The 15,000-nt window shown below is 52.3% G+C and overlaps 2 protein-coding genes across 4 annotated transcripts in view; one reads left to right on the top strand and one right to left on the bottom strand.

The window, feature by feature from the left end:
- The window catches only part of agbl1 (AGBL carboxypeptidase 1), a 224,354-nt gene that overhangs the window by 193,816 nt on the left and 15,538 nt on the right, over positions 1-15,000 (bottom strand). The gene's annotated exons all lie outside the window — the stretch shown is intronic.
- enc2 (ectodermal-neural cortex 2) overlaps positions 5,716-15,000 on the top strand; it is a 15,329-nt gene continuing 6,044 nt past the window's right edge. The window contains exons 1-2 of one of the 2 annotated variants that reach the window (XM_084453091.1): positions 5,716-5,839; positions 9,479-11,325. In XM_084453091.1, coding sequence (XP_084309217.1) covers positions 9,523-11,292 — 1,770 coding nt within the window. In that variant the 5' untranslated portion in view covers positions 5,716-5,839; positions 9,479-9,522 and the 3' untranslated portion in view covers positions 11,293-11,325. Of the gene's footprint in view, positions 5,840-9,395; positions 11,326-15,000 lie in introns of those variants that run through there. The other variant, XM_084453092.1, reaches the window with a different exon arrangement.

The raw sequence follows: 15,000 nt of genomic DNA, 5'->3' as shown, positions 1-15,000 counted from the left end.
ACTGATGCAGATGAGACACAAGTTTTCCCCCCGAATAATAACTAAGTAACTTCAGATAGAAAAAATATCAGTATCCAAGGCATTTACTGTATCTGTGCAGGTGTTTATCTGTGCAGGTGTTTATCTACGCCTTTATGAATAATGTATTGGTATTGGGGTGCATCCCTACTGTGTGCGCCCGTGTTCTCCCCCAGGAGTACGTATCTGTTTATATCGCAGATCCTCACCGCCATCACATCATTTACAGTAGCCTATCTCCTTCGTCTCTTACTATTGGATAAGTGTAGAATTCCACTCGCAACATCCTCTGGTGGCTGGGGGGGAGGGCGGGGGGGCATCTGGAGGTAAGGGAGGGCCTGGAAGAGTTGGATGGGTTAGGTAGGCAACTAGCTTTTCCCATGGAAGGAGGCGGTGGGGTTCAGACATGCAGCAGAGCTGTCCATCACAGTCTGACGGTGGTAATGTGAGCGATCGGCCCAACACTGGATCTGGCATGCTGGGGATGTCTGAAATAGCCTTTTCCACCAGGCCTGGAGGGAAGACGCTGAAATCCTACCGCTCTTTAGGCGCAGGGCCCAATGCTTCACTGGCCCACTGCTACAGTAAAGTGTACCCACCCCCCCCCCCCCCTCCCCCAAACCACCGCACACACCCACACACACACCATCGCTGCAAACAGACACATATTATAGACACACACTCTCTCTCTCTCTCTCTCTCTCACACACATACGCACGCACGCACGCACACACACACATACCATCGCTGCAAACAGACACATAGACACACACACACTCTCTCTCTCTCTCTCACACACACACACACTCACTCATTGCCACACACCACCACCCACCACTGCAGCTCCTCCCACAGCCACTCCACTCTCACCCAGCCCATAAACCCTGTGATATGTGCAGCGCAGGCTGGAAGCAGAGGGCAGGGACCCCCTTCCTCCCCCAGACCCAGAGCATTCTGGTTTGTCATCTCCATCTTGTGGCCACATATCTGGCATGGCTGCTTCTGTTATTAGCCTCATAATAATAAATAATAAATAACAAAATGACTGGCTAATGGCTATTCAACACAGGGCAACAAGTTCACGGGAGGGCACAAGATGACCCTGGCACAGGGGCGTGAGGTGACTGGATATTTGTGATGAAATTTCCCTTACTACCAATAGAGTAATTAGAATATCAACTCGAGCTGGAGGAGATTGTGTTTCATAATTCCTGTCATCGGTTGTAGCAGTGTGTGTCAGTTCTGAGATGAGTAGGTTCTGAGACATTGAGGAGAATGCGAGTGGGATGGATTGGGTGGCACTGGCATTTGAACTCAAATTGACACAAGCAATCTGGAATTTCACAGTACTTAACACAGTAGCAAACAAGGAGGCTATGACAGTGCTTAAATTTGGGTCCATATTTTATACAGAGTATAGGCCTATAAATTGTAACACCAGACATACATAACATGAACGTAACCAAGATGGCGCCGTGTATGGCTGCTATGGTGCGTTGGTGCACTCTGGTTCTCTGAAAAAGAAAAAAACACTCGTTCACTGCCTCGTTCCTGCACCCTGTCCAATGTCGTCTCCATGTTATGCACCATACCCGAAAGCAAATTCCTAGTACGTTGTAAAACAGCATGGCAATAAACAAATTCTGATTCTGATTCTGACAACAGATTTCTCTCTTAATGACATGGTCTCCACTACAATGGAAAGGCTGTTCTGTTCTGGTAGTCTACTTAGAAAGTTTGTTTGTTCATGAAATATCTAAAACTCTTTTCTTGGCCCTGACGGAGTCTTCCTCGGCAGTTCTGTCATTCTGTTTCTTCTCCTCTAACTCTGTGCCACCTCTGACTCCAGCCTCCAGTCATCAACAACAACAAGTCACAAACACATCTGACATTACTGCATTACTGCAGCATGACTCATCACGATCTTTTGACTTGACAACATAGGCCTACAAGATAAGCCAAAAAAGACTGTCCATCGTGAAAACAGAGTTTGAAAACATGGGACACAGGGGCAACATCTGACAGCCCTCGGACATGTCCACTCCACATCTCCCCCGAGCCTGGCCGTCACCACAAGGGTTCCACACGCTGCTCCACTAGCGCATGCCAAGGAGGAGAAGGTCAGTGCATCGACCAGGCGGTGGTTGTCGACATCCACCAGCAGCCCATAGACAGGAAGTCCGTGCTGAGGGGGGGGGGAAGCAAAGCTTGCGTGACAAAACACAAGATGAAATGCCGGCCACCAAAACACAGCTCCCCTGGTGCCATACATGCAGAAGAGGGTTACCCGTTGGTGGTGGTAAAGTGCAGGTCATGCCCCCCGGTCATAATATCTACCTCCGAGGCGGGTAGGATGCTCCTTTGTGCGTGCAGGTCGCAAAGGAATCTGTGTCCGGAGAGAGTGTCACTGATGAAGAGTAGCCTTCTTGTGTCGCCGATGCTCAGGGCCAGTACTCAGCTCTTTCGTTTCCCGGGGAACGGCGCCCTTTGGGTTTAGCGCCGAACTGTGCATAGTCTGCTTCTTTCGCCGGTCGCTCGATGAACAGGAAATCGTCTTTGTGGTCGCCCAGGTCTAGCATCCTCTACATGAGCTCAGACGGTTTGCTGTCCCTCAGGCCTTGAATGGAGAAGAGCCAACGGTCTCTCTCAGAAGAGGACAGCTCAAAGGTCTTGAGAAGATGGGCCTTGAGTGCCACATATTTGCCTTCAGGTGGGGGGGGTCTTTGACCAGTCTTTGACCCCCCCCCCCACCTGGTCTTTGAAGGCTCCCGAGGGCCCCTACCATCTAATAGTATTGTGTGTCATACTGTACGTATTAAAAAACTCCAAACCTGTTCTTGTTTTTGAAAGATAAGACACAGTCGATTCCTTTTTTTGACATTTCTACAGTGTACTGCAGACAAAATAACATCAATAACCAGTACTGCCTGGTCATGAATACACAATTCTAGCTTACTTGTAAACAAAGGTCACATGGAGCCTTCATGGTGCTCTTTAAAAACAGAATGGAACGCTGGGTGCATAATCATCAGTTGGCTCTAATGTCAACCAGGGCGTTCGGCGCAAAGCGCCTCCCCAGCTGTTCAAATCTGCCGACTTCCACCGATTTATTTTGATAACCCACCTGGTGCCAGATCACAGCCTGTTCTCAACACATTATACAGTTTCACCCCGAGATATCAGACGTCAGACGTCTAAATATGGGACTGTAAAACCACAGGCATCTCCAGCACTGCTAGCATTTTCTACTCTACCAACAACTGTGAGACTGTCAGTGTCCCACTCAGTATCTATCCATGAACCTGATATGGACCCCTGAGGGTCAGTGAAGACATGGTGTATGGAGCCCGATAACAAATGTGGCTCTGCTTCACTAGAAGTCCTGTTTGATGTTCTTTGTGTCACACATGAACACAGCAGAATTATCTGGCTTACAGTATGAACCGTGCACCTCCATAACCATGCCCTCCAAAACCCGAACCCATGCACCTCCATCCTCCACCCGTCATTTTAAGCCCCACCCCTCCAACCCCACACGGTGCCTCAAAACACAAGTTCTGCTAGCAACACTCTTCAGTAGCCGGCTGTGAATCTAATCATCAGTGACAGGCTACTAATAATTCATAAACTGTGTTTCTAGTGCTAGACCACAGTGTTCTCTCCCATTCCCTGGATGCTTTTCCATGAGTTTTTTTTTTAAACCACTGGGGTGTGGAAATGTATTTTATTAATTTATTGTGTTTACTTATAATGCTGACATCAAAGAGCCTAATCTTGTCAAATGCTGACAAATCAATATGTTCTCATATGAGGAGTAATGGCAAAACTGTCAACAACAGCACACTGCAGAATATTGTCAACCTACCGACGAATCCATAGTCCATATTGCACATTTGTGTATGGCGTTTCTCTACTGCCCTCTAGGGGTCAATGGGTATGAATACATGTTCTGCATCATCAAGATTTGAGGAGTCTTCTATTTCTGTCTGAAATGTGTATTCAGATATGCCTAAATGTGTCCCCAATGATGGACTATTAATGCCTCTATCCACTGCATATACAGTGCTCACTGCATATGGACGAGACACATTCGTCCTCTTAAAAGATGGCAAATCTTAACACTAGAACTGATGCTTCATTCGTATCAGAATCAGATTTGTTTACCAAGTAGCTTTACACATACAAAGAGTTTGCTTTGGTCTGTTGATGCATGCCGGTCTAGTGCAAGAACAATACAAGAATAAGACAGGACAGTGTAAAATACAATAACGAAGTGACAAATACAATAATTACAATACAATCCACAAAAATGTACAAAATAGAACAGTGTCAGTGGGGGCGCGTGCCTTGTTGATGAGACCAGTTGCAGCTCTGGAACAAACTGTTTTTGTTCCATGAGGTTTGGGGAGTGGTTCAGAGTTTGTGACCAGGGTGGGAGGGGTCCAGAGTTTGTGACCAGGGTGGGAGGGGTCCAGAGTTTGTGACCAGGGTGGGAGGGGTTCAGAGTTTGTGACCAGGGTGGGAGGGGTTCAGAGTTTGTGACCAGGGTGGGAGGGGTTCAGAGTTTGTGACCAGGGTGGGAGGGGTCCAGAGTTTGTGACCAGGGTGGGAGGGGTCCAGAGTTTGTGACCAGGGTGGGAGGGGTTCAGAGTTTGTGACCAGGGTGGGAGGGGTCCAGAGTTTGTGACCAGGGTGGGAGGGGTTCAGAGTTTGTGACCAGGGTGGGAGGGGTCCAGAGTTTGTGACCAGGGTGGGAGGGGTTCAGAGTTTGTGACCAGGGTGGGAGGGGTTCAGAGTTTGTGACCAGGGTGGGAGGGGTCCAGAGTTTGTGACCAGGGTGGGAGGGGTTCAGAGTTTGTGACCAGGGTGGGAGGGGTTCAGAGTTTGTGACCAGGGTGGGAGGGGTCCAGAGTTTGTGACCAGGGTGGGAGGGGTCCAGCCTGGCATCGCCATCCTGATCACGTGGGCACACATTCCGTCCACGGATTTGAGAATTGCTTGGCGATGGAGGGGTCGGCCGCTCTTTCTCTGCAGGTAATATGATGATTGAATTTAGTATGCACACTTTTGCATCACAGTATTCTGTTTAACATTTCCATGTGATATGATAGCTACCTTAATTGATAATTGTCTCTGTACAAAGAGGGAATTTGAGGCAGAGAGTAGCCTATATTTTTAACACTAGAGGACGCTGTATGCTCACTTGTGGCAAAACATGATAATAATTCCTCTACACGCAGAAGAGATTATCACACTAAAACATTCAAATAAGACAACAGAGCTAAATTCGTGTGGAGCGGTTAAAATATTAAGCTTATAGGCCCAAAGAATGCAAGGTCGATTTTGCTTATGTCTTGCACAGTAATAAAGAAAAATGTAACCTAGTTTGGGGATTACGATCAATGCAATTCTTCAGATAATGACAAGTATCAGACTAGTCTTACAGTTATTAACATTGCTGCAATTTTGTCAACGTGCTATTGTTTTGTTGTCGCCTTCAAAGAAATCAGCGCCCACGTATCGGATTGGTCGAGAATTTCTCAAATCACGCCCATATTGAGAGACGTCTACTCGGATTGGTGGTTAGGCAGATTTGCATAACATATCCTCAAGGGATTGGTTTAATGAGACGCCAATCACTTCTCACCGACACCACAGTGGACGGGGCTCTTTTCTGATTTCTTCAGATAGAAGAAACCCAGTTATAGACACAGATACAAGCTTAGGACCACAACTATTTACAGTGAAATAATGTTTTTATCAATTATACAGGAACGTTACACTTCTTCGATTTCCGTGTAAAAGTCCTATTCGTATTTACGTAAGTATGAAACATTTTATTAGTTTACTGTCTGAATTCAAATGTTTACTACTTGGGTAGTTGAATATCTTGACAGGATAGTGAGCTCTTAATGTTAGCCTGCATAGCTAGCTGTTGAACAACACTTATCTAGCTACCATTGCTAAACCATTGATGTGTTCGTTTTCTTCTTTATAGCCCATTAAACCTATTTAGTTTCTTAAAGCCTGTCTCGTCAGCTCAGGGTTGAAGGTCTCTCGTTAGCTAGGCTAGTGTCCCCGCAGATAGGAAGTTAACACGCTAGGAAGCCCACAGTCATGGCTGTGTCTGCCTGTCTATTGTGTTGGGATCCTAGTCTTTCTGGCCATCGCATAACTTAACTATTGTTGGTGACCCTACGAAAAACAAATGTCCTTATGGAACCAAGTGAGCTTATTACTGAAACTTCTCGCCAGTCAAAGTCAAGGTCTGTCTGTCTGATATATAATGAAGTCGAGTGTAAATGTAGAAGAGCAGCTAACGGTCGCTATTGGAATGCTGGTCGGTTTGAATGTGGTCACATGTGGCTCGAGCTTCTCTATTAGATATAGAAGAGAAATGGGCTCGAGCTTCTATTAGATATAGAAGAGAAATGGGCTATCTCTCTTTCTATTAGATATAGAAGAGAAATGGGCTATCTCTCTTTCTATTAGATATAGAAGAGAAATGGGCTATCTCTCTTTCTATTAGATATAGAAGATAAATGGGCTATCTCTCTTTCTATTAGATATAGAAGAGAAATGGGCTATCTCTCTTTCTATTAGATATAGAAGAGAAATGGGCTATCTCTCTTTCTATTAGATATAGAAGAGAAATGGGCTATCTCTCTTTCTATTAGATATAGAAGAGAAATGGGCTATCTCTCTTTCTATTAGATATAGAAGAGAAGTGGGCTATCTCTCTTTCTATAAGATATAGAAGAGAAGTGGGCTATCTCTCTTTCTGCACACTGTGTTTGTGATTGGTCATCATAACCATAGCTAACAATGTGTTTGTCGGTAACAGTCGAGAGGCGGATTTAGGTACAGTACAGGAGCCAGATGCTGGAAAAGCAGCTGTCCGTCCAGCTTCGAGGGCAATTGGTGTTTTCCTACAAATTCCATAGCTATGGTGAGAGCAAATTCTTTAGCAATTGGTGAGAGCTACAAGGATTAGCTGCATTTGGGACCTCAGTGACTCATAAATTCAAAGTTGGTAAAACAATGGCCATGCTGTCAAACAGGTTCTTGTATTTCTTAAATTGCTATGCACTTAAATGGCTGTGAAGCACGTTTATTAGCTATGCCAAAATGGTCACTAGGTTTAACAGTAGGTAGGCCTATAGTTTATTACAACCAATGAAAATCGGGGTTGGTAGTTTTGATTATCTGTGTGTAGAGAGGTGCCATGATCACACCAGAATAGAATAGTCCTAAGAAAGTCCTAGAATAGCAGGTGGAGTCCTAAGATATTGTGGTGGTGTTGAGGTTCTTGCAAATATGCCTCTTAACACTCTCTCCTTTCTTGCTGTCTGTCTTTTCTCTCTGTTCCTTTGACAACGAGGCAGCAAAGTGTCCAGCTTTGCATTATTGTTCTCCAGACCATAAAGAATCCCCCCCCCCCCCCCCCTTCCATGTCCCTCACAGTCTCGCCCCCACCTCCACACCAAGACACACCCCAAGCTGCCACCAGGCTCAGGTCTCCTGCAGAGTGGTCCGGTACCCTGGTTCTCTGGGCAGACTGTGTGCCAGCTGGTGATCCACATCACAAACGTGGGAGGTTGCCAGCTTCTGAAAAAGGGCCCTCTGCGTTCGGAGCACATAGTGTATACACACACACACACACACACATATGCGCATATGCACACAAATACACATACACACCTACACGCACACATTAACAGACACACCTACGCATACACACACACACACACCCCCGCAGCCCTGCCGTTAACCTAGAGGACCACCAGTGGAATACCAACAGGCGTGGTGAATAGACCCTGGGAAGGCCTTTAGTCAGAGAGACCGAGTGCTTCTCTCTTCATTCTGTCAACAAGACGGGGAGAATAGCTTGAGCTTTGTTTCCGGGTTGCCTGGAGCCAGCGAGGGTAGGCTAATTAAGAGCTTCCTTTCAGCCCTGCTGTACCAATGTGTCGGAGGGAGAGGTGGGTTTGTTCCCGGTAGACGGATGATGTGGCACGGCTTACGCAGGTTTTGAATGTTGGTTAATAGGCAGAAGAAGCCAGCAGGCCCGTTGTCTTGTGTTAGTCTCTTAGTGTTCCTTCCTCCCAGTGAGAGGTACGGTATAGCCAATGGGGCGAGAATAGTTCGGAGGAAATCATAATTCTTTGTAATGTTTTAATCCACCGCCCTCACCCCCGCCCCCCCCCCCACCCTCCTCCCCCAGACGTCAGCTATCAGCCCGGCCTCTAGAGGGAGCCGTATTGTGGACAGATGCAGAGCCCCCCTCACATCCTCACTGTCAGTGCCTGCGCCTGGGTCAGCAGCTTTTGCCGGCGTAAGTGGTACAACAGGACTATCGTCTAACTCCCCAGACCCCTTCCCTTGATAAACAAACCCTAACTATCCCCTGGGCTGCCCCCCCCCCCCCCCCCAGTACCCCTACCACACCCATGCCATGAACCCTCCTCCCTTCTACCTTCCTCTTTGGCACGGCATCCTGTGTGCCCATCTTTTGTGTTTGTGTCCCCCCCCCCCACGTCGTGCATTGTGGTTCCTGTCAGCCCGACATTGTGATGCTTGAACCAGCCTGCTGATGTGTGTATGCCTGCCTGCAGCCCCCCAAACCCAGCCTGTTCACCGTGTGACCCTGAACTGCATGTCAGCACATTCTCTCTCTCTCTCTCTCTCTCTCTCTCTTTCTCTCTCTCTCTCTCTCTCTCTCTCTCTCTCTCTCTCTCTCTCTCTCTCTCTCTCTCACACACACACACACACAAACACCTGCTCGCAGTCAACCACTACTATGAAGCTGATTTGCTGAAACAGGGTTTTCAGAATCCCTTTGTTGTCCGCTGTTTGTTTCCTCCCCAATATACTGCAGTCCAAAAAAAGAAGAAAAAAAATCAATGGTGCATGTCGTTGATGTGAGACAGAGGCCCTGCGGCCAGCGGACAGTACTGGCGCTCTCTTGGTTGCGAGGTTTGTTATTGTTGTCAGTGTTGTGTGAAACGCTATCAGAATGACCCCACTAATTGAATGTTGTGGCATAGGCTAATGGATGGTTGAAAGCGAGCCTGTGAAAGAGGTTTGTATGGAAGACTGTCGACTGTATTGTGGGGGAATGAGATGACCGTTATTAGAGGGCTGTTGCCATGGGAGTGAGTTAATTAGGCCCGACTGTTTCGAAACTGTTAGATTGTTGAGTGCAAAGTTGCACGATGATGTTGATAATTATTCTCCCTGCAAATCCTCCTTTAACTGATGGAGAATGAGCAGAAAAGTGGGATCAGTTTTTGGTTATGTATATATATGTTATATACTTTTAACATTTAGGCTACTAGAAATCCCCGTTTAGATAAATGCCTGACAAAATATCTGAGCAGGAAACTAGGCCTATTACAACAAGCGTTTTGTTCCATATCTAGTTAATCTTATTATTCTTGTTCTTTTTTTTGTTTCATAGTTGGTGAAATCGGGGCGAGCGATTCCCTGGAGGTCCCAGAAGCCATGTCGGTCAGCGTCCACGAGAACCGCAAGTCGCGGACCAGCACGGGCTCCATGAACATCTCGCTGTTCCACAAGCCCTCGCACCCGGACAGCGTGCTCACCCACCTCAACACGCTGCGCAAGCAGTGCATGTTCACCGACGTCACGCTGTGGGCGGGCGACCGCTCCTTCCCCTGCCACCGGGCGGTGCTGGCCGCCTGCAGCCGCTACTTCGAGGCCATGTTTAGCGGCGGGCTGCGGGAGAGCCTGGACAGCGAGGTCAACTTCCGCGACAGCGTCCACCCCGAGGTGCTGGAGCTGCTGCTGGACTTCGCCTACTCGTCGCGCGTCATCATCAACGAGGAGAACGCCGAGTCGCTGCTGGAGGCCGGCGACATGCTGCAGTTCCACGACATCCGCGACGCGGCGGCCGAGTTCCTGGAGAAGAACCTGCACTCGTCCAACTGCCTGGGGATGATGCTGCTGTCGGACGCGCACCAGTGCAAGCGGCTCTACGAGCTCTCCTGGAGGATGTGCCTGGTCCACTTCGAGGCGGTCCGCGACACCGACGACTTCTACGGCCTGTCCAAGGACAAGCTGCTGGACCTGATCCTCAGCGACGAGCTGGAGATCGAGGACGAGCAGATCGTCTTCGACGCCATGATGCGCTGGGTGCGCCACGACCTGGACCGGCGCCGGGACCACCTGCCGGAGCTGCTGCGGGGGATCCGCCTGGCGCTGCTGCCCTCGGAGTGCCTGATCGAGGCGGTGGCGTGCGAGGAGCTGGTCATGTCGGACAAGCGCAGCCGGCAGATCGTGGAGGAGGCCATGCAGTGCAAGAAGAAGATCCTGCAGAACGACGGCGTGGTCACCAGCCCGTGCGCCCGGCCGCGCAAGGCCGGACACACGCTGCTCATCCTGGGCGGACAGACCTTCATGTGCGACAAGATCTACCAGGTGGACCACAAGGCCAAGGAGATCATCCCCAAGTCGGACCTGCCCAGCCCCAGGAAGGAGTTCAGCGCCTGCGCCATCGGCTGCAAGGTCTACGTCACCGGGGGGCGGGGCTCGGAGAACGGCGTGTCGAAGGACGTGTGGATTTACGACACGGTGCACGAGGAGTGGTCGAAGGGCGCGCCCATGCTGATAGCGCGCTTCGGACACGGCTCGGCCGAGCTGGAGAACTCGCTGTACGTGGTGGGCGGGCACACGGCCATCGCCGGCGTCTTCCCCGCCTCCCCGTCCGTCTCGCTCAAACAGGTGGAGCGCTACGACCCGCTCACCAACAAGTGGACCATGATGGCGCCGCTGCGCGACGGCGTCAGCAACGCGGCGGTGGTCAGCGCCAAGCTCAAGCTCTTCGTGTTCGGCGGCACCACCATCCACCGGGACAAGGCGTCCAAGGTGCAGTGCTACGACCCGCTGGAGAACCGCTGGGCCATCGCGGCCGAGTGCCCGCAGCCCTGGCGCTACACCGCCGCCGCCGTCCTGGGCAGCCAGATCTTCATCATGGGCGGCGATACGGAGTTCACAGCCGCCTCGGCCTACCGCTACGACTGCGAGACCAACCAGTGGACGAGGGTGGGCGACATGACGTCCAAGAGGATGAGCTGCCACGCCGTGGCGTCCGGCAACAAGCTGTACGTGGTGGGCGGGTACTTCGGCACGCAGCGGTGCAAGACGCTGGACTGCTACGACCCCACCTCGGACAGCTGGAACAGCATCACCACCGTGCCTTACTCGCTCATCCCCACCGCCTTCGTCAGCACCTGGAAGCACCTGCCTGCCTAGCCCGCCCCCACCCGCGCTGGACCGCTCCACTGGGTAAGCTCGCCGAGGGGGGGGGGGCTCGTATCTAGTCCCGCCAAACAGGCCAGGGTCGTCGAAAGGCCGGCGTCCTCGAAACGCACCGAACGCATCGTCCTCACCAGCGGCTCTGATTAGCGTACGTTATCCCCGTAGAGGTGCGCCGGCGTTCTCCCAGACGGTAGTCTCTTCATAAGTGCTTTCGGTGAAGAGCGCGGCCCGTGAAGCCTGACGGCTTTTGAGATCAAAACAAGCCGAGCAGACAGATCTGTCGGGATCGGTGAGCGGCAGACTGCTGTGCTTGTCTACGACACACTGGTAGAAGCGATGAGGCAAACGCTCTCTTTTGAAGGGCGTGTGTGTATGTGTGTGTGTGTGTGTGTGTGTGTGTGTGTGTGTGTGTGTGACGAACATCTGGTGAGAGCAGTGAAGCCTTTACAGGACCATTGGGTTTAACTTTTTTTGGCGGCATTTCTGCTTAATTAGATAGGACAGATTTTAGACAGGAAATGTGGGAGAGAGAGAGAGAGAGAGAGGGGGGAGGACATGCAGCACATGGCCCGGGCCGGATTCGAACCCATGCGCCTTAACCCGGAGAGCCACCAGGGTGCCCCAGGGGCCGTTGGGTTTAAGCCGGGGGAAATCCCTGGGCCTCGTGCTCAACACATCCCTCCCTCCGGTCAGCCAACCAGCCCCCTGGCCTCCACTGAGCCCCTCGGCCCCTGCCCTGGCCTCCACTGAGCCCCTCGGACCCTTCCCTGGCCTCCATCGAGGCCTTCATCCCCCTGGTCTCCATTGAGCCCCTTGGCCCCTGCCCTGGCCTCCACTGAGCCCCTCAGCCCCTGCCCTGGCCTCCACTGAGCCCCTCGGCCCCTGCCCTGGCCTCCACTGAGCCCCTCGGCCCCTGCCCTGGCCTCCATCGAGGCCTTCATCCCCCTGGTCTCCATTGAGCCCCTTGGCCCCTGCCCTGGCCTCCACTGAGCCCCTCAGCCCCTGCCCTGGCCTCCACTGAGCCCCTCGGCCCCTGCCCTGGCCTCCACTGAGCCCCTCGGCCCCTGCCCTGGCCTCCACTGAGCCCCTCAGCCCCTGCCCTGGCCTCCACTGAGCCCCTCGGCCCCTGCCCTGGCCTCCACTGAGCCCCTCGGCCCCTGCCCTGGCCTCCATCGAGGCCTTCATCCCCCTGGTCTCCATTGAGCTACTCACACATTGATTGGCGATCTGCATTACAGAGGTTTCCAGTCAATCGGCTATTAGCTCCCAAGCTGCAGGACACGCTGCAGCTCATCAGACCAATTACACACTGCAGAGAGACGGGGGTGGAGGAGGAGAGAGAGAGAGAGAGAGAGAACGGAGGAGACGAGAGACGTAGAAAAAGTACGAATGTTAGAAAGTGAGAGGGCGAGAGTAGAAAAAGAGAGGGGGGTGTTTTGATTTTCGCGTGTATATTTTCGGAAAAACCTACAAATAAAGTTATGTCTAAAAAAAAGGATAGAGAAAAGAGGAGAGAACAAAGGAAAAACGGAAGAGAGAGATGAATGAGTAATAAGGGTGGGAGATGAGAAGGAGAGACAGCGATAGAGAGAGAGAGAGAGAGAGAGGGTGTAAAAAGATATGTCCCAAACGGACCTTTAGCCCCTGGAACACGGAGCCTGAAGTAGCAGCGCTGCACGGTTCCTCTCGCTGCACGGTTCCTCTCGCTGCACGGTTCCTCTCGCTGCACGGTTCCTCTCGCCTGCACGGTTCCTCTCGCCTGCACGGTTCCTCTCGCCTGCTCACACAACGTCCTGCGTCTGGCATCAATACGTGATGACACGATCACAACACCGGCCGCACCTTCGCTCCTCAAATCAAGTCTGTTTAATCGGGATTGGACTACAGTTAGAGCTGTCCTTCGTGCGTACGGTCTTTGTAGAGTGTGTGTGTGTGTGTGTGTGTGTGTGTGTGTGTGTGAGTGAGACAGGTGTTGTGGGGGGGGGCTGTCCTTGAGATGGTGAGACTCATCATCCAGCAGTAGCCGTATGATAGTAGATAGAACCAGGCTACACCCCTCACCTCATCCATCACCCCAGTGAACCAGGCTACACCCCTCACCTCATCCATCACCCCAGTGAACCAGGCTACACCCCTCACCTCATCCATCACCCCAGTGAACCAGGCTACACCCCTCACCTCATCCATCACCCCAGTGAACCAGGCTACACCCCTCACCTCATCCATCACCCCAGTGAACCAGGCTACACCCCTCACCTCATCCATCACCCCAGTGAACCAGGCCTCACCCCTCACCTCATCCATCACCCCAGTGAACCAGGCCTCACCCCTCACCTCATCCATCACCCCAGTGAACCAGGCTACACCCCTCACCTCATCCATCACCCCAGTGAACCAGGCAACACCCCTCACCTCATCCATCACCCCAGTGAACCAGGCTACACCCCTCACCTCATCCATCACCCCAGTGAACCAGGCTACACCCCTCACCTCATCCATCACCCCAGTGAGCCAGGCTACACCCCTCACCTCATCCATCACCCCAGTGAGCCAGGCTACACCCCTCACCTCATCTATCACCCCAGTGAACCAGGCTACACCCCTCACCTCATCTATCACCCCAGTGAACCAGGCTACACCCCTCACCTCATCCATCACCCCAGTGAACCAGGCTACACCCCTCACCTCATCCATCACCCCAGTGAGCCTGCCTGCGTGTCTCTCATGGGTTTAAACCTTCTGTGTGTGTGATCATTATCACCCCACCCACCTACCAGCCAACATCACACAGGAGCAGGTGGTCCGGCCTGAGCTGCTGCCACTGGTCTGTATAATTAGGCCCTGGAGCTGCAGAGGAGCTGGTGCTACCGTAGGGGGGCTGGAGCTACCGTAGGGGGGCTGGTGCTACCGTAGGGGGGCTGGAGGTAGGAAGGGGGTCGGGCAGAGTAAACCCTGGGGCTACTAGGGAGGAGGTCGGGGGACGAGCTAGGGAGGCTTGCTAGGCTCTGGTGGTATTGAACCGGTCCTGATGCTGGTGAGAGGGGGCCGGGGCTGCTGCTAGAGAGACCACTGCTAGAGAGACCGGCAGGGAAGCTCTGGGCCCGCGGCCGGAGAGATGAGACCCGGGGTCGGGAGAGCAGAATAGAAAACGGAGTTTGAGAGGAATGATGACAGGGTGCAGCTAGGAGATCTATCGTAGTGTATCGATCTTGGTCTGACCCCCCTCAACCCCTAACCCTGTGAAGTATTCACCGCGGTGTAGGGCAGGGCAGCAGACTCCCCCACAATGCTTTGGGATTCAGTTAAAAACGCGCGCGTGTGTGGAGAGGACCCTGCAGAGGGAGCGCTGAGCAGGAGTCCATCAGAGGGAAAGCAGAGGCAGGAGTAGGGAGGAGGGGAGGAGAGGAAGGGTAGGGAGGAGAGGAGGGGTGGGGAGGAGAGGAGGGGTAGGGAGGAGAGGAGGGGGAGGAGAGGAGAGGTAGGGAGGAGAGGAGGGGTGGGGAGGAGAGAAGGGGAGGAGAGGAGGGGTAGGGAGGAGAGGAGGGAGGAGAGGAGGGGTGGGAGGAGAGAAGGGGAGGAGAGGAGGGGTAGGGAGGAGGGAGGAGAGGAGGGGTGGGGAGGGGAGGAGAGGAGCGGTAGGAAGGAGAGGAGGGGTGGGGAGGAGAGAAGGGGAGGAGAGGAGGGGTAGGGAGGAGAGGAGGG

The sequence above is a fragment of the Borostomias antarcticus genome (assembly GCF_949987555.1).
Source record: "Borostomias antarcticus genome assembly, chromosome: 18".
In the NCBI taxonomy this organism is placed as follows: Eukaryota; Metazoa; Chordata; class Actinopteri; order Stomiiformes; family Stomiidae; genus Borostomias; species Borostomias antarcticus.
The sequence above is the reverse complement of the archived record's forward strand: the minus strand, read 5'-3'. Positions and strand labels throughout refer to the sequence as shown.